The sequence below is a fragment of the Theropithecus gelada genome, chromosome 4 (genome assembly GCF_003255815.1).
Source record: "Theropithecus gelada isolate Dixy chromosome 4, Tgel_1.0, whole genome shotgun sequence".
NCBI classification, from domain to species: Eukaryota; Metazoa; Chordata; class Mammalia; order Primates; family Cercopithecidae; genus Theropithecus; species Theropithecus gelada.
The window spans coordinates 68731736-68752759 of NC_037671.1; the positions used below are offsets into that span (position 1 = coordinate 68731736).

At 34.1% G+C, this 21024-nt stretch overlaps 1 protein-coding gene across 2 annotated transcripts in view; it reads right to left on the reverse strand.

The window, feature by feature from the left end:
* Positions 1–3562: 3562 nt before the first annotated feature.
* Positions 3563–21024, reverse strand: part of LMBRD1 (LMBR1 domain containing 1) — a 129415-nt gene continuing 111953 nt past the window's right edge. The window contains exons 15-16 of one of the 2 annotated variants that reach the window (XM_025382188.1): positions 4210–4301; positions 3563–4030 (exon numbers count right to left, since the gene is read on the reverse strand). In XM_025382188.1, the coding sequence (XP_025237973.1) occupies positions 3917–4030; positions 4210–4301 (206 nt within the window). In that variant the 3' untranslated portion in view covers positions 3563–3916. The remainder of the gene's footprint in view (positions 4031–4209; positions 4302–21024) is intronic. The other variant, XM_025382189.1, reaches the window with a different exon arrangement.

A 21024-nucleotide genomic window follows, 5' to 3' on the forward strand; every position in this document is an offset into this window, starting at 1 on the left:
GCCCTTGTGACAAAAATGTTACTTTCCTTCTGGTATAGGCAGGACATCTTCCACATGGGAGTTTTATGTCCTGGTTTTAGGAAGAAAAAGGGGTGGTCAAAGCATCCTTCTTGTATCTGCTAAGCTCAAAATAATTCTTATGCCAAAATGGCATATTTTGGGGTGGCATATTCTGCTACCCTTCAATATATATACTCCCTGTACCAGAGACTATTTCTTAATTTCTCTCTTCTCCCCATCATCCCTCTCATAAAATGAGGATATCAACATGACTCTTTTCCCCTTAGGTCTCTCTCCACCCCTCTTCTTCAATCTTCCAGGTTTTAACAACTGTCTTTTTATGTGGTCAAGGTCAATACTTAAATTCTGTGCTGTAATCGATGTTTACTGTGCTTCGCCTATGAAATGATTCTAAAACAGTATATTACTGAACTATGTACATATCTTTCACTGAAGAGCTCAGTAGTATATTTTGAAAACATTATTTTCTGTATTGCTTTTTGCTTTCCTGAAGCTCCTGTTTCCTTTTCTTTTGCAATATGCATTTTCTACTTCCTTTGGTATGGTAGCACTGAGCTAGAAGTCAGTTCCAGGGTCCTCATTCTGCCAGGACCTTGTTGCATGGATGAATAATCACTTGTCTGACGTTTACATGGAACATGACAGCCTTGGCCTTTTGGAAAGTTGTCACTCTAGATGATCTCTAATTTAGGTATTTTTCAGAAGGACTTCAAAGGAAATATGTTCTTCATTAGTGGAATTTATAACACAAATCAGCTTCGTGAAAATACAAAGTTAATAAAGGCATTCCATATGACTGGGAGAAAAAAAAACCTTAGTGTTAGAATAAAAGTAAGCTTCTAAATATGTAGAAAGTTTATAGAATCTAGGGCGAAAAAAATATATTAAAAAAAATACAACTAGCAAAATCAAAAGCTAAGAAGTTGGTCTGACAGAAACCAACCAAACATTCCTAAAAGTAAAGTATATGGAGTATTCAAGACAAATGTAATACTTCTAACCTTCAGGGTTTCAAAATAAACCTCAACAACAGGCTAAATATATATTCCTCCTTACTCAAAATAGTTTTTGTATGCTTAAACCATGTAGACGAGCTTAAGGCTTCTTTCTAACAAATTTACCTGTCAATTGAATACCTTCCATGTGTAAGAAGCTATTCTAGGCACCAAGGACAAAGTTGAAAAACCAGACGTTGTGTTTAAGTACTTAGAGTCTAGTGGAGGCAGACATGAAGGCAATAAATCACAATATACCGTACAGGGTGCCATGTGGATAGGGAAAAGCTAGCACCTGTGTCTGGGCAACTTAGGGGAGGAGGGACCTAGGGAGATAATTCTAAGGCTGAGACTTGAAGAATAAGGATTTTCTTAGGCGACAAAAGGAAGGGACAGGCATCACAAGCAGAAGGAATAGTTCAACAGAGTGGGGATGTGAAGACTCATAGCCATGTGAGTAATAGGAGCCATTTGTTAGCTGCCTCATATAACTGGTGTGGGGATGGCAGGGGAACTTGGAGTCAGAAGAGATGCACACCAGAAAGGCCTTATCTATCTCATGAAGTCTTATGGAGTACATTCTAAAATAACTGAAAGAATTTTGCAGTAAAGAAATGAAATAATCAGGTTTATATTTTAAATGTTCAGAAAAGACTGAAAGGAGTCAAGACTTTGCAGAAAGTCCAGTGAGGAATTTAAAGAACCAGAGTTTATCAGTCTGCTTGGGCTGCCATAACAAAATGCCACAGACCGAGTGGCTTAAACAACAGAAATTTATTTTCTCACAGATCTGGAAGCTGGAGACTCAAGATTAAAGCATTGAAAACACTGCATTCTCCTGAGGCCTCTCCTGTTGGCTTGCAGACCACTGTCTTCTCATTGTATCCTCACATGGCCTCTTCTTTGTACATATACATTCTAGATGTCTCTCCCCCTTCTTATAAGAACACCAGTCATACTGGATTTGGGCTTCATCCAATAGCCTCATTTTATTTTAATTACTTTTAAAAGGCCCTATCTCCGCATACAGTATTATTCTGTGAAGTGCCAGGGTCCAAGTCTTCAACATATGAACTGTAAGGGGACACAATTCAGCCTATAACATGGAAAGTGGAGAAGAGGGGACAAATGGAAAGATAGGAAGTAGAAATTAACATGACATGATTGTTTGATGAGTCAGTTATACACAAGAGATATGGAGATCTACCTGATTTTTTTGTTTAGGCAATCAAGTGTCTGCTGGTATCATTTGTCAAAAAAATGAATGCAGAAGAAGGCTTAGTTTGCCCCCCAAAAATGAATACTTCAATTTTCAAAATGTTGCAGTTGAAGCAGTAATTTCTAGCTAAAAGGTAAGTCAAAGTTCAGAGCTTAAGAACACGTAGTATAGATAGAAGCCAAGGGTATGTGAGATTGTCCACAAAGAAAATGTAAAACAAGGCCGGGCATGGGGGCTTACGCCTGCAATCCCAGTACTTTGGGAGGCCAAGATGGGTGGATCATGAGGTCAGGAGTTCAAGACTAGCCTGGCCAAGATGGTGAAATCCCGTCTCTGCTAAAAATACAAAAACTAGCTGGGCGTGGTGGCACGTGCCTGTAATCCCAGCTACTCAGGAGGCTGAGGCAGGAGAATTGCTTGAACCCAGGAGGGGGAGGTTGCAGTGAGTTGAGATCATGCCACTGCATTCCAGCTTGGGCGACAAGAGCGAAACTCCATCTTAAAAAAAAAAAAAAAAAAAAAAAAGAAAGAAAATGTAAAATAAGAACAGAAGGGAATGAAATCCTGGTGAATAATGCTAAAGGGTAGTTGCAGAAGCAGAAGCCAAATATGAAAGCTGTGAAGGTTTATCAAGAGAGACAAAGAATCAGAACAGAGAAAAATGGCACAAAAATTAAAGGAGAGAAGAATTAACTTGGATATAGTTGTTAATTCCTAAACCTTTTTTCAGAAACTTAATGATATTTTACCTCAAGGATCACGATACATACTTTTTTTTGTGAGTTCTAATGTGCTTATGCTAGTAAACTAGAATATATACCTTTTTTTATTATTTCTCACTATCCAGAATGTGTTCAAAATACCCTGATGTCATACAGCTTTCATTATATCTTTTGCAAATTTCAAATCTTTAGAATGAAAAAGTATCTCTAAAACCAAAATATGCCATCTATCTTAATCCATAAACTGATTTTTTCAGGATTATTCTTGACAATACCCCATTTATATTGGAATACAAATTTTGAGGTCAGATACAAAACAAAAGCTACTAATAACAATATGTATGCCTTAAATACTGTAGAGGTTGTAAGATATCTAATGGACTGACATTTGAACAATATAACACATCTTGGAATGCCATGCTCTTGTAGCACTACGGAGAGTTTGAAATCTTTTCATGAAATCTACTTGAGTGGTGCTAAAGATTTTAGGCAGAAAACTGAAAACAAGTTGCATATGGGAGTAACATTCATCAGCTATATTGTAAATTTTATTTGGAGGCAATCAGAGAGAGACACTTTAAAATTCCACATCACTCTGGAGAACCTAAGGCACAGATACAAATGATGTATTATGTTTTTAAAAAGTGACAAAAGGGAATATTAATTCTGGAAGATTTTTAATTAAACACTATTATACATTAGAGGAAAAAATTTTGCACAAACATTCCCTCACAAAGCCAGTAGTTTTATATTTACATAGCATTATTATGGTAATTTAAAATGTTAATCTATGATACAATGTTACTTCTGAAAACATATAACAAAATATAGTTGTTTTATAGCCATGCTCCCATTTTTGATGAAAGCTAGTTAGCTCATCCTAATGTCAGTCTAACACTTTAAAAATGCATAACAGATATTCAGTCAGCGTTATAAAACCTTTAAGACAGAGAAGGCTGTCAAACAGAATAAACAGAGGGCTCATCATCACTTATGTCTGAATCTTCGTCTACTCCTTCAATAACCGATTTCTTCCCTTTACAACAGGATACAATTAATCCAATCAAGAATACCTGTAAATTTAAATAAGCTATGTGTTACTTTTCAAATTTAAAATCATTTGGAAAGTAATGCTTTAAAAATTCAATGACAGTACTATGATACAAATAGACTACTAAGATACAAAAAGTTTACACATTTAACTATAATTTATAAAAGAAGGTGAAATCATGCCTGGGCTATCTGTACTTACCCCAAGAAAGGCCCAGTTACCAAAATAGTAAGCAGCACTGAAGAACCAGAACTTGTGAAGGAATAGGTATGTCCGGGTAACAGTACACTGATCTGTAAAAGCAAATAAAAGACTATGGTGAAATAGGTTCTTTTATAAAACTGATGATTAATACTTTCTCTAAAAGATTATTAACCAAAGCTAATGACCAAGATCATATGGCTAACAAGTATCAGAGATGGGACTGAAACTTAGGTCTCTCTCCAAAGCCCACTCTTTCAACCACCTTAATGTAGTGTTAAAAACTGCCAACTAATATGACATATTAAAAAAAAAAATGAATGCCACCAATGCAATCCAGATCTTAAGTATAAAAAAATTATTTTGGCTAGTCTGCTTTATTGGAAATAGAAGAATCATTTTTACTTGGAGTGTCAGACATATCCTAAAACAAAAAAAAGTTTTCCTGATGAACATCAAGAAAAAAGAACAAAGTAATCAGATGTGGTTAGTATTAAGTTGCACTTGTAGGAGCAGAAAGGTCTAATACCTTTCCTCACCCACTGTAAGTTTCATAGCCAACACTCCTATAACAGAAGACAGGTTAACAAGAGAAAAGCATAACAAATTTATTTAATCAGTTTTTCATGACATACGAGGCTTCAGAAATGAAGACTCAGGGGAACACTGTATTTTCATGCTTAGTCAATGAAGAATGGAGAGCTAAGAATAGAGAGTAATTGGACAAAAGTGTATAAGTGAATGGTAACAGACTGAGGGAGGAAAGCCAGCAAGGTCTGTATGTTCAGATTCTTCTTGGTCTTTTACATAGCATCCCCTCCTTCAAGGTACAGGGCAGAACTCCTTCTGGAATGAGGGTCTTACGACCTACTATCAGACAAGGTAGGTCATAGAATTTCTTTATGGCCAGCCCCTACACAGAAAGGCAGGGGAAGGTTAGAATAATATTTCTAGGTTTATGGCTGGCTTTGGGAAAGTGGAGTTCTAATTTCTATGACATGGTTGGGGGAAGAGAAATTCTAGTTTCTATGGTCTGCTTGGGAGAGAAAGGGGAACAGAAGAAAGAAGGGCAAGGGAAGGTTGAAAGGATACTTTGCTTCTGGGGCTCTTCCAATATCCTTCAGTTCAAAGTACTTAACATGTTACAGTGTGTGCTATCATTTTCTCATCCCCAACACACTTTTCTAAGAAACCAATTCTCACTGCAGCTAAAGCTTGAGAGGTTTCTTTCAGCTTTTATCTTTTTATGACTTCTATTGAATGGATGATTACTTCTTATAAAGAAATAAGAAAATCACTATTTACTGATGTGATTCCTGTTTGAACTTTAGATAGCATTACAGCTGTAATTAAAAATAAATCATATATTTTTCCCCTTCAAATAAAATGTAACTCTTAAAGAGAAAGTAGCAGACTGGTTATTTGATATTTGTGTAAACCCTATAATAGTTTTGTACAAATACATTATTTCCATTAGTTACAAAGTCATCTACACATATTGACACATATCTAGTAAATGATGTCTCAGGAAATATTTATTCAAGCCATTCAGAAAGGCCTGTGGCAACATTTACAGTTGACCCTCAAACAAAACAGGTTAGAGGTGCTAACCACCACACACAGTCAAAAATCTACATATAACTTTTGACTCCTCCAAAATGTAACTACTAAATAGCCTGGTGTTTTCTGGAGGCCTTACTGATAACACGAACTATTGATTGACACATATTTTGTATGTTATGTGTATTACATACTGTGATCTTACAATAAAGTAAGCTACAGAAAAGAAAATGTTATTAAGAAAATCATAAAAAGTGAAAATATATTTACTACTCATTAAGTGGAAGTATATTATCATAAAGGTCTTTATCCTCATTCTCTTTACATTGAATTGGCTGAGGAGGAGGGGAAAGATGGGGAAGAGGACGGGTTGGTCTTGCTGTCTCAGGTGGCAGAGGTGGAAGAAGTGAAGGAAGCAGAATAGAAGGCAGGAGAGGCAACTGCAACTTTTATTGAAAAAAAATCCAGCATAAGTGAACTCATGCAGTTCAAACTCGTGTTGTTCAAGGGTCAACTATATTATGTAATTGAGTGAAAAATTATATATGCTGCACCTAATAGAGGATACCAACCTCACAAATTTCAGAAGCCCTTTATGTTTACAGAAGAAAGTCCTTATCTTACAAAGCAATTTCTTTTCAGTTAATTACAAAATAAATTATAATTTCTGCATATTTGTATTCAAAATGGACAATGGCAAAAAGATCCTACATGCAATTAGGAGACCAATCTCATATCCTATTGCTAATCAAGAAAATACAACTTTTATTTCTATTTTTCTGAGCTCTCTTCTCAGCTGCAATAAGTGTTATTTTCTCTCAAAACATAAAATTGAGCTGAGGGCTACACAGTCCAGCTTATTACATAAGGGATCTAATAACACTTTTTTTGTTCCTATCACATGGTTTTCTAAAAATAGCATTAAAGTTGTATTTTATAAACATACAATACTTGTTACATAAAGCTTCAGATATGTTATGTAAAGATTTAGATAATCTAAATTTTATCTACTCTAAACCCTTCCACTGTACTTCAACATTTACTTCTGAATTGCTCAATACTAAACTGAACAAACCTGTCTCTTTCTGGTAAAAACAAAAACAAAAAACACAGTTTAATAAAGAAGCAACGTCTTCCTTTTAGGAGCAAGGACTACTAATCTAATTCCTGTCTATTGATACCCCAAAGGCTCCCTTCAGAGTCTTTCTTCTCTTTATCAACAGAAAAGTCTAGAACGAATATTCACAGTTTTCTAAGAAAACTAGATAGCCTTTAAGCAGCATTAGCTGAACATACTTCTGTCTCCTATAGTTACCATAGATGATTACAACTTTACACTAGGTGCTGGGAGTTCAGACTCACAGCAGAGACTCCTAGATAGAAAATTTATTTGTCATTTACTTTGTGCTCCCACCACATTTTATTCTTTTATTATAGAACTTACTTCACAGTGATACAGCTATTCAATTTGTCATTTTTTTCAGTAGATATACTGAGTATCCTGAAGTACCACTGGAGTATTCAAATTCCATGACTGTTGACGTAAAATAAATTTAAAAGCAGATATTTTATTTAAAATTCATATTGTTAAATAGCCCATTTTCTAATTTTTAAAAATTAAAATCTGACAAGATTCCAAGGGTATAAAAATGACAAAACTGAACATATATTGAAATTAAAGCATAACTAAAATGTCTAGCATGGTGAACGAAGAGCCCAGGCTCCGGACTCTGACAGACTTGGAGGTGAATGGCATTTGGTCACTTTTTTGCCATGTGTACAGGCAGATCTGAACTGTGGAGCCTGTGGACTTATAAAAAGGGGATATCACCATCTTTCCCCACAGAATTCCTACAAAGATCATATGACATATATATATCAAAAGCCCCATGCAAAGTAGTGCTTAATATTAATTTTCTTCCTTTTTCCTCTGCAAGGTATAGAGAACAATTGTGAAGAGTTGCTCAAATGGTTGCAAGTCTTAAGATTTCAGACATTCATGTCCAATAGTAGGAAAATATTTGGTTAGTCACTAACATCATGACTACTCTGTGTATGCCCATTATTTTTCTGTCTCTATAGTTGAAACAGACACAAATGGATTTGGCAAAATTCAAATTTGTATTATCAGTATCAGGATACACTGCTACGTAGTAATATACCTTTAAATAACCAATTTGAATGTTTCAAAAATGAAGAGTGGGACAGGCTTGGAGCTACCCAAAAAAATGCCTTTTCATAATTATTTTAAAAACAAGAATGGTATCATTCATGGTTTAAGTATTACTTTAGCTTCAATTTACAAGTATAAGCCTGTGAAAAACTCAACTTAAAAAATAAAAGTTCTATTACTCATTTCCATACTTAAAGATATTTTGGGAGTCAGAACTTGACTAAATTAGAAATTTCAGGGCCAGAACAGGGCTAACAAAACAGAGACTGAACTGGCAGAAGCAAGATAAATCAAATCATTCTTCTCCAGACATCTAATAATCCACTTAGTGATATTTTAAATTGGCTTATACTCTCTGACTCTTGCCCACCACCAAAACCATATCTTCAACATTTTTTTGATCACATTATTTTACATGTTTACCTTTTTTAAAGGTTGTGGACTTCGACACAAGCCTTTTAAAATACCATAAAAAGGTACCATCATTCTGCATTGTTGTTGGAAAATGATAGGTTAAAAATTCACACATACAATAAGTAAAAGCTCTTTAGATTCATCTTTGTCCATATATATCATTTTATTTCTATTAACTGGGATATACCCATATAAAAATTTTTGCTAATAAGACACACACATATATTTCCTATTCAAGTGACGATTCCGCACTGAATAAATGGAAGGGAGTGCCGTTCTTCACCATCTGCTATCTTCCAGCTGCTCACCTGAATCACAGATATCTAGGAGATCTATAGATTTCTTTCTACAATTATCCAACTAAGAAAATCACAATAAAGGTTCTGAATTTGGTTTTACCTTCAAAGTAAATTTATATTGTTGGATATTTCATTTAGGAATTGTGTTCTAAAATCAAGAGTATTCCAGAAACTTCTGACTGTTCTTCTTCAAAAGAACATATAATTGAATTAAAGATTAAACTTCCAATTAAACTAAAGATTAGATGCTAACAATGAAAACTATACACAGGGGAGGGAGGCTCAGATAATTTTTTTTCTGATGAGAAAGTGGCCATACAAAAATAATAAGAATTAAAAGGGCCAAAAGGGGCATCTGAAGCATACGAATAAAATCAAAAGACTTTTGAATCCTGCTACTACCACCATTCCTTCATCTCTTCTCACATATCATCAAACAGAGAAATAATAGGAAATGCAAGTATACCATTATTTTTTGTAATTTAACAGCAGTCTTTAAGGATTTACCTGATAAATTTTATATTATATATTTCCTGTTTCCTTTGTTATGTCACTTTTAATGCATCTTGATTGCCACTAAGATAACTTTGGTTAAGGAGAATAAATAATACCTTTTATTTTAAATATATATTTTAAAAACATTTACTGTTTAAGCCACAACTAAGTCATCATGTTAAAACTTCACTTGAAATCAATTTACAATTAATTACTCTATATTTGCATTTTACAAAACAAAGACTTATGTTACATATGTGTGCATATATATATAGAAGACATTTGAGAAAACTCATGTAACACGGAGAATAATTTTAAAACAAGCATTATTTGACTAGTGACCAAAAAATCTGTTAGAAGCCTGGACTATTTAGAAGCTACTTCATAGCTCTTGGTTGCCCATGACTGTGCCAATTGGTTCCTGATTAGGGTCTTGCTACTATTGAATATTTATAATGAACATATATATCTTAACTGTATACAGGGTAAGGAGCTTGGATCTTATTGTGATATGATTTGAAATTATTTATCAAATGGTTTTAAGAAAGAATAACATGAGTGGAGTACAGACTAGAAGAGGAGACTGTAAGCAGAAAGAGGTTTACCAAGTTAGAAGACTATACAACTGGAAAAATGAGCTCAGGGATGGGAAGAAAAAAGTTGGGATCTGAGAAATTTTTAGGATGTAAAATCCTAATGTTTTACTGTCAGATGGAATACATACACATAAAAAGTTTTAGGAAACTAATGAAATACATCCAAATAAATGGGAAGGCAGAAAAAATGAAAATATATAATAAAAACCAAAGTTGTATATTTATATTAAAATTTAACAAGTGGTATATAGTTAAATCAGTGTTTTGTTAAATCTCACTGGGAGATGTAGGTAAAGGGGAAGAGAATTGATGAATGTCAAAACTCACAGAAATTTTGAAGGACACAGTTTTCTTATACTTTAAGAATACACAAACTGTATCAGGCTAATAAAGATATTTGCCAAATGTTTTCCGCTTAAGAATAAGTTTCAGAGTAACCATTTTTAAGAACTAGTATAGTTTGTGTTGAGCTCTGGTTATATTTAAGTAAGCTTAAAGCATTTCCAAGGTGCTAAAATATATATTTGCCTTTTAAGAAAGGAGGTTACTAATTTCATTTTATTACTAATTGGCCATATAACACTCATTAAAAGGGAGTACAGGTAAGTATTAGCATATAAAATGTAGAAATTGTATAATCACAATCTGTATCAGTGAACTCTAAATTACTGAGACTTACTAGCTGCTGGTTGTAATTGTCCAAGGATAGTCAGATATAAAGCAATCGTCTTCTATTACTTTATCTTTTGATAAAAGTAGTTTAAATGGATATACAAGAAAATATTAAAGTTAAAGATAGAAAACTGAGATTTAGTTGAGTCTGACACTAATATACTATGAGATGTCTCCTTGAGGTAATTCATTTAGCTTCTAAATATCAGTTTCTTTGTAAGTGACATACAGATATGTGTGGTATATGGTGCTAGATCAAATTTCTGGGAATTCAGAGAGAAATCTGCATTTGAAAGAAAAGATTAGATTGATGTTTTCAGAGTTAGCCACCTTAAGCAATAATCTGTGAGTAGCTGAGAAGTTTCACAAAATTATTTAGGTTGGCTTTGCTGCAGATACTGGAGAACTGAGAAAGCACACAGCTAATTAATTTTTCTATACTATTTTATTCAACTTCTATCAACACAATTGCAATGTCACCCAGGAAAAGAACCTCAACATCAGGAGACTTTCTGGATCTCCAGCAACATCCAAGAAAAATGATGCTCTGATGAATACTCAATTTTCCAGTCTGTATCACAATCTTGCTTGACAACAGACACAATACATCAGGCTATCTCAGCTAGATACCAGTCAATAAGATCACTGAGGCCCTCTTTCTAACTTCATGTTTACCTAGATATTGTATGACTATACATTTGATTTTCCATGCAAATTCTTTCTCTCTGGTGATAATTCACTAACCCTGATCATCTAGTTTATTTAATAGCTAAACTTTCTATGGTAAATTAATAAGCTGCCATTTGGGTGACATTAGATTCTTGGGCTGTTCTCTGTTCAGTTATATGAAGTTAAATACAGATGCTGGAGACCAAAGTATGGCACTTCTTAGAAATAATTCTATCTCATCACTCTACTATTGTGCTATACATCTTATGGGTTTACTACAATCAAATCAAATGAGGTTATCAACACAAACTTATTGTCAAATAAAAGACCAGAAATGTATAGTATTTAACCACAAAAAAACAATTTTCACCTGTTGAAAACACAGCTTTCTGGCTCAAGATAACAGACTTAGCACAGTCATTTGTTTCTTATCCTTCTCAGGACCTCATTACCGTTCTAGTATAGGAATAAAGCCAGGAGCAATCCTTTATCAGCAAAGAGAATGGAAGTAGAACCATCAGCTGATGAGAGGTTCCAACCATAATCTGGAAGATGGAAGGCCACATTTAAAAGGTCTCCAGTAAAACAGATGGTTTTCCTCCCATTTATTTTAAAATATGAGGATCAAGAGGTCCCAGACGCATGCACAGAGTTACCAGCAATGAGGTTTCCCAGTTCCTGATATTTAAATACAAGTTGGCATAAATGTGAACAGATCATCAAATATATGTAGAAAACTATCAGCATGAGGGAAAAAGAAAACAAGATAAATAACTGTACTAGGATAACCAAAATTATAATTTTACTTAAAGGAAACCATTAAGAAAAATGTTTAGTATCTTCAGGTATTAAAGATATTACATCCATAAAATAAGGATGCTTGAAAAGAACAATCAGAACAACAAAATACTCAGGGAAAATAACATTTTATTATATGAAATTAAAATTCATAATATGGTTGACAAAGCTGAATACATACCAAAGAATATAGAGCAAATGGTAGGCAGAAAATATGAAAATGAGATAATACAAACGATCAACTGAAGATATTCAATAAATAATAAAAAAGAATTCCCCAAGGAGAAAAGAGAAAATAGAAAGAAACTATAATGTAGCTTCAGAAGAAAAAATAAATTGGCATTAGATTTCTTACCAGTTAAAATGAAAGTAGAAGATAATATAATGCCTTTAAAGTTCTAAGAGGAAATGACTTCTCATGTAGAATTCTAAGCACAACCAAACTATCCATTAATTATGAGGACAGAATACTTTTCAGATATATGAGTACTTTTCAGATATGTATTTCATATAAAGAATTTTAATTTTTACCCTAGTAAAACAAAGGGCTTGGGAGAATTCACCAAAAAAGAAGATATGATTTACAATGCATCAGAAGTCTAATGGATAGAAACTGTAGCATTATTATATATAATTATGATTTGTAAAGCTGAGCAGCAGAATCAGAAAGGAATTAATCCAAATAAAAACAGGAAGTCAGTAGGTTCCCAGAAGGAAGTTTTCAGGTTAATACAATGGGTTTCATCCAATAGATAAAGTGAGCAAGAAGCTAGAAAATATTAGGCATACTAACATCTTATGTTACTTTAATAATACTACTTAAAAAGAGAAAAGACAAAGGAACAAATTTTAAAAAGTGGTTCAATTCTACAAATGTTTAAGGGAGACAAAGATATATTTTCTTATCCTCAAGGAACTTACATTTCTATAAAAAGGTAGAATAGAGATAAGATATATAAAGACTATACATTGAGAGAGAATAAGGTAATCTTATAAAAAGTGTATGTGCTATGGGAATTCCGAGGAAAAAAGAGAGCACACACGTTTGGAGATTCAAAAAAGAAGGTTGAGTTAGAAATTAACCTTGTAAGAAGATCAGGATTCTGACTGATGAAAATGGGAGGGGTAGGGCAAAGACTTCTTGTGATATTTCAAAAATAAATCATTGAAAAGCAAAGGTAGATAAGAATCTGGCCATGTCCAGAACATGTATGAAAAAAAGCTAGAGACTTGTAAGGGTTAAATAATAGTAGTCCTTAAATCCTAGCCTGAATTTATCAGATGATGTGAGTTTTTACAGTTTTTACTAGAGAAATGGCATTATCAGAGTACTTTGGAAGAGTGGTTTCCACAGTGTGGTTCCCAGACCAGAAAATTCTAGGGTCCCACCTCAAATGCACTACATCAAAAACTTTGGGTCAGGCATGGTGGCTCATGCCTGTAACCCCAGCACTTTGGGAGGCTGAGGTGGGCGGATCACCTGAGGTCAGGAGTTCAGGACCAGCCTGGCAACATGGTGAAACCCTGTCACTACTAAAAATACAAAAATTAGCCAGGCGTGGTGGCACATGCCTGTAATCCCAGCTACTCAGGAGGCTGAGGCAGGAGAATCGCTGGAACCCGGGAGGCAGAAGCTGCAGTGAGCCGAGATCACGTCAGTGCACTCCAGCCTAGGCAACAAGAGTGAGACTCCGTCTCAAAAACAAACAAACAAACAAACAAAAACACACATACAACTTTGCAATCTTGGTTTCACAAATCTTCCAAGTGATTTTGATGCATGCAAAAGTTTGATAACCTTTCTTTTACTCTAAGTTAAGGTAAAATCACTAAAAGGTAGAATAATTTAAGTGAGACATGATGAAAATGGGATGTGAGGGTCATTATGGCAAACACAACACAACACAACAAAACAAAACAAAAAACTCTGCAGCTCTTAGTAACTGATTAGGGGTGGAGAAGAAGCAAATAACTACTTTGTAGAATGTGGTAGTATATGAAATACTTAAGTCAGTGTAGGCCAAAGTCCTTATCTAATAGTTTGTACTATCTTCCCCAAGAGCTATTCATTATAAATATTCTTATAAATACATTACCAAAATAAAGCAAAGTTCTTTATATTAGTTTTACATGATTAATAATTCTCATTCAGAGCTTCCCATACATAGCTAACAGGTAGCATCTTTATTTTTTCTTCCTTGGCCTTAAGGGAACACCCTAACCTACATACCACATCACAGCTACACACACGCTTTCATCCATAAGGGAAGCCTAATGAGATAATGTTCAGTAACCAGTGGCGGTGCTCAGAACTTCATAGGTTACATTATTAGTTCTCTACGAAGGAATACCCAGAACAAAACGAACTCAAATAGGCCCAAAGGAAAAAAGAAATGTATAACCTTAATAGGTACACATAAATTTTAAAGATAATTATTACAGATATTATCAAAATTAGAATGTGAAATATTAAACAAATACTTTCTAATTAAAACTCTCAAAAATTTGGGCATCACCCCTGACTCCCTTCTCTTGATGTCTCTCTCAAACTCTCTACCAAGCAAATACTATTGGCTCTACCTTCAAAATACATCCAGATTCTGACCACTTTTTGCCACTGCCACTACCACCATAAGCTCTCCCTTGGATTACTGCAAAAGCCTCCTGTCAACCTGCTTTTACCCTTGTCTCATTGTGGTCTGTATCAGAGGTAGGCAAACTATGACACACAGGGCAAATCAAGCCTATCAATTGTAAGTTTTATTGAAACAGAGCTATAGCCATCCCTTAAGTAATGTTTATGGCAGTTTTCATGCTGCAATAGTGGAGCTGAGTGGTTATCATAGACTACTACATGACCCACAAAGCCTGAAATATTTACTATCTGGCTATTTACAGAAAAAAAGTTTCCAAGCCTTGGTCTATATGCAACACAGTAGTCAGAGTGATCCTGTAAGAACGCCATTCCTCTGTTCACGATCTTCCAGATACTTTTCATCTGAAAGTAAAAGCTGACATCCTTAAAATTATCTGCTTGCTATTCCTCTGCCTCTTCAAGCATACTCCTGCTGTGTACTTGCTGTTAACCCTATCTAGAATACTCCTCCCCAGATACTGTGTTTGCTCCTCACTTCTTTAAAGTCATGTCACCTTCCCAGTAAGAATTCCCTTTCTCCTGTACCTAAAATTTCAAACCATTCCTCCTTCTGAACACCACTTAATCTCCTTTGGCACTTTATTTTTCTCCATAATGCTTATCACCTGACTTATTTATTTGTCTGTCTCCTTATATTAAATAAGCTCCATGGGGACAGGGATACTAGAGCGTTTTGTTCACTGCTGTATCCCTAGCACCTAGAACAGTACCTGGCACATAGCAGACATCAATAAATATTTGTTAAATGACAAAGCACAGGAATAACAGATAAGTAAAATTAAATGACCTATGTAATACTGGAAATTAAGACATTTACCAATTTATCTTAGAATTTCATGACTAACAGGATTGTGGTTCTCCGTATTACTAAAGATATGTCAATATATTAGAAAGGTGACTGAAGTGCAACACAGTCATTACTTAATATTATATTACACAAAGATGGTAACTTTCTAAATAAAGCTATCAAAATTATCAAAATTCTAGTAGAGTTGATGACTTATATTAATCTTTAAAGCTAAATCTAACTATCCTTAACTTTCTCATCCTCACTACCAAATTTTCAGACTATAAAACAAAAGGACCACATAGTTTTTCTTAAAGGTCTCTGCCCCGTGTTCTTCCGTCTAAAGAACCAGATGACCTACATTCTCCTGAAGAGGGTTATCTTCTTAGCTATACACTTTCAGAAAAAGCTTAACATGGGGTAGGAAGTGTGAAGTTGATAGTCCATATTCAAATCTGCTTTTTAAATTAAGACAGGAGCAATCTAGCACCATTTTCATTTTGCATTATATTTAGGGACTACCACTAGGCTCACAGCACCACAGAAGATACTAACAAAGATATTAGGAGACTGTCATCACAAAGCATCAGTGTCACTTTTTATTTCACCCTTTAAGACTTAGTTTCTAGTGAAATTGCTTGACCAGCTTCATTTTAGCCTGTTAAAACTGGCTGTTCTTAACATGAACATTTTAACTTTAATTGGATAAATCCAACATTAGGTATCAACTAGTGTAGTAATTCTTTTAATAATGTCAGTTTTAAACAAAAGTAAGCCTCTCTGGCAAGACACATTCTTTATGTATTTGTATTTATTTAGCTCACAGGCCAAAGTTTGAAGGGCAGAGATTTTTTTTTTTTCCTCACTTAAATCCATTGTTAGTGACAATGTAAGTGTTTAAACAGTATTGCTTTAGGCATCTCAGAAGTTCAAGTAGAAAGATATATTCCATATTCTGGGAAAAGATGGTACCAAGACTTTAAGAATTTAATTTTTTAAAAGTTTCAGTAACTACCTTTCTTACTCATACTTTTCAACAAACTGGGAAAAAAGTCTTCTCTGAAATCAGCATCTACTTGACAGATGTATGTCATTGCTGTGTCTCTCATTGTTTCATCTTTAAAAATGTGTAATACTTTTTATTGCAGAGGTAATAAAAGATATTTATTTTAAAAAAATAAAGTGATTATCTACTTCTTTCCTGAGGCACACAGACTTTTAGATTTTGTTTATGCATGAAAGCATTTAAAAATGAGGTAATATATATACACTCTTTCACCTACCATCACAGTGTTTACTTTTCTATGTCAAAACATACAAAGTTATATCATTACCTTGTGTGTATTGCTATTTAAAGTATCTTCATTGATAGATAAATACCCAGTTGGTTCCTTTTGTTTTGCTATTTCTTATGTAAACTTGGTGGGATTTGGATACTAGCTACTAAAATGAGATAAAATAAGAATCTGGTTTCAAGACTTCTATCAGGGTAAACTACTTTAGGAGACAGAAAGGAATAGGACAACTATCCCTACCCCATGACTGGGGGTAGTGGTAGATGAGAAAAATAAATGGAGGAGAGAAGGAAAGAAGTTCAATCTAAGAATGGAGGTTTCATAGCTTGGTCATACATGCATGTCCATACAGATAAACTAGCAAACAGTTAAAAAATAAGAATAGAAATGTAAGATTCTGAATTCTTGATTTCTTCCCCTTATATTATTCAGCATAACTAGCTTATGTAGTGTCAACTCTCCAAACAACATTAAAAAACCTCACTGATCTAGCAAAGCTAAGTTTAGCAGACTAACTTCAGTGAGGAAGAACATGAAGAGGAAAGACAGAGAAGGATATTTATAAGGTTTTAGGGTTGGGTGGGCTTTAATCAACGTTTTTCAAGGTGAGGACCTGGTTAGAACTGACAAAATAGTTTTGGTTTGGTAACGATGATGAAATGGGAAGTCCTGAAGCAAGTCTTTTTGGGAAATCAGTCTTGATAAATAAGCTATTTTAGTTGTTTCACCATCATGAGTGAGAATTTCCTAAAGCAAGCATACAACTATGTTTGCTTGTTCTAAGTATTCTTTAGCATATAGGCATGGAAATATTCCTGCCCCAGAATTGTTCATCATAGTAATATTATATTGGTGCCAACTCCCCCCATTTTATGGAATTAAAAAGCTTTTAAAATTTATTGATCAGCTTTAAAAACGTTTTAGACTTTAATATGAATTGCTAAAATTAAATCTGGCACTCGGCAATAATATGCTGGAGTAGACAGGTAAATCTGAAAAATAACCAGAGAGAAGGCAGTAAATTTACAATAGTCCCTTAATATCCACAGGGGACTGGTTCCAGGAACCACCCTCCCACCCTCACCCTAAGACACCAAAATCCACGATACTCAATCCCCTTATATAGGAGAATAGTATTAGCATATAATGTAATGTGAAGGTTTCATTCATTGATTGTCTTTTTTTTTTTTAAAAAAAAAAAAGAAAAACAACTAGTTCTTGTCCTCTGCCAACATTTTGAGCTGATCTTATTCCTTTCCTTCAGTTGGTTGGGTCTTAATCTGTGTTGATAATTCTAACACAGATCTTTGCAAGTCTATTTATACTCATTTTCTTGGTGATCTCTCATCCAGTCTCACAACTTTACTTCTCATCTATTCCTGAGTAATCCAGTATATATTTTCTCTCTAGAACTCCAGATACAACTTAATTGCCACTCAAGATCTCCACTTGATGTTTAATGAATGACTAAAACAAAAATGCTCAAAACTAAACTCTATGTTCTCCCTCAATACATAAATGTAAACAATAGATAGATGGAATAAAGAATACAATTACTTTGCAAAAAGACTCGAGGAATTAGCCAACAAGGCATCTCCTGAATGCTGTTCAGTAAGATTCCATATGAAATATTAGATTTACAAACAACTTTTGGTAATAAATTCATGCTTTTAGTTCATGCGGCATTCGGTATGTGGGATTTTTAAAGGTTATTTTTAAATATGTGGTAAAAAATCCCAAATCAATCCATTTTTTTTAGTTATGTAATACAATTAAAGGATTAATGCTTGAGGTAACGGACACCACATTTGCCCTGGTGTGATTATTATTTATTGCATGCCTGTATCAAAATATCTTGTGTACCCCATAAATATATATACCTAGCATATATCTACAAAAATTTAAGAAAAAAATCCCAAACCAAAACCACATTAAGGGATTATCCTCAGTCAAAAATTTCTTCACTTAATTCTCTACTTCAGTCCATACAGTCCTACTAAAACTGCATTTCCTATTTAAGATTTGCTAGTTGCTAAATGTCTCTTCAAAGCATCAACACTATTGATCTCTAAATGATACTTTATTGGATATTATAATGCCATAGTGTTCTTTTTAAACTCTCTTCTAAACTCTTATGTCTCCTCCAATAACCTAGGTTTAGCCTTTTGACCTTTGTTTTTTCTTCATATTGTCTATGACTTTCATTCCTTTATGGCTTCAAACAACCATTTCCATTATATTTAAAAAGCAGCAATGGCCTTTTTTTTTTTTTTTTTTTTTAACAATTTAAAGGACAGATGATGCAATAATGTTTCATTTTCTTGCACTCAAACAAAACACAAAAATGTTAAATCTTAAAAAAAAAGAAAAACAAAACTGGAATCCAGACACTTGCATTAAAAGTCTTAAGTCTTATACTGTCTAACTTTTATCTCTTGGTGCCCTAGTTTCTCCATCTGCAAAAATGATTAAACTAGCTAGATGATCTTTCTAAAGTTTTTTTAATATTCTAGTTTGTATTTTTAAAACTGTTTACAACTTATGTGGCTCTTTATGGCCTTTATTCCCATATCTAGTCAGACTCTCATACAAAAAATGAAGGGATTCTTCAACTTACGTAACATCTTAGACAAATGGTTTCAGAAGGATAGGTACTTGAGATTCTGTGAAAATAAGTCAGTGTGCTAATTTGTTAGTTATCTATAGAAAGCAAGCTTGGGCCAGGCACGGTGTGTCATGCCTGTAATCCCAGCACTTCGGGAGGCCAAGGCAGGTGGGTCACGAGGTCAGGAGATCGAGACGATCCTGGCTAACAGGGTAAAACCCTGCTTCTACTAAAAACACAAAAAAGTAGCCAGGCATGGTGGCAGGAGCCTGCAGTCCCAGCTACTCAGGAGGCTGAGGCAGGAGAATGGCATGAACCTGAGAGGCGAAGGTTACAGTGAGCCAAGATCACGCCACTGCACTCCAGCCTGGGTGACAGTGTGAGACTCCGTCTTTAAAAAAAAAAACATAAAAGTATAAAAAGAAAGCTTGGTAAGCAAGTTTTATTTATAGAGACTGTGCTTTGAATCATCGCTTGATGACGGCCTTGTTTACTCCAGAACTTAAAGTTCAATTACTTTTTAATGTAAGATATCAACACACATTTTACTTATTCTTTCTTACATTATTATTTGCAATAATTTTATTTTCCTCCTTTGTACTTCCTATATATATATATATAATTAAAAGCCTGCTTTAGCTTTCAATTTTGTCTGCTCATTTGTTTATAATTCATGTAGCTTGGTTTAACACATAGGTTTCCATTTTAGCATTTGCTAAGTTGTCTTAATTATCTGCCCTAGTAACATGGTATCCTCAAGCTAAATCCTAACCCTATTGGTCATGTGATTAATTTTAAGGCGCTCTCTCTCGTGCTCCCCCCCTCCACATATATATAGTAAGCAAATATACTTAATCAGAATAAAACCACAAAAATCAACTTTGATTTACAGAGATCATTCCATTTCCAGTCACTTTAATGTCCAAATAAGACAACACAAGTTTACAATAACAAAGATAAAATAATTAAGCAGGGTAGCAGAAATAAAAATTTAGGTTAATGAATTTTTATAAATGTCATTTGGAAACATATTATCTTGCTTCACCCCTAACTGTAGTCTCCAAATATTCAATGATGTTGCCATCATTCATTGTTATCATAACATACCAAATATATTTATGTTCTTATGCCTGGTTAATGCAGGTTTTTTTATCTGTTTGAAATATCCACGTTATTTTCTGATCATTCATTCAGATTTAACTTACTCTTTTGGGTCCACAGAAAGGTTACACTGCCCCCCAGGGCAGAATAAATCACCATCTCCTTTTGCTTTACCACTGCATTTTGATTATAATTTCACTACAGCTTGCCATTTATTTTTTCTCTTATTATAATTATTTATTTTCCTATCCAAGCCCATTAGGCTACATGCTTTTTGAAGGTAAGTACTGTACATGTGTTTTCTCTGGTACTTTCTTTTTCCCAAAATCAAACCCAGTACTGACAATGTCTTCTATTTTTGTCCATTAAGGTATATTGGTCTTTCATCTTCCTATTTTGACTCAAATATTTATAGTTTCCAAATATACATGGTCTTTTAAATAATTATTTGTTTTACATATTGCATTCACATTTACACATAAATTGTCTACATGTAAAGGTCCCCTTGGAGTAACAGCATGTAAAATTTAAAACTTGATTCCTAATTTGCTCAGTTGACTCACTTTGAACATAAACCATGCGTTACCTGTCAGGATGAATTAAGTAATACTGTCATTTTAAGAGAACTTCATAAAAATAGTAAGATAGCATTCTTTATAGGATTATTACTAAATTATTCTATTCTTTAACGGATT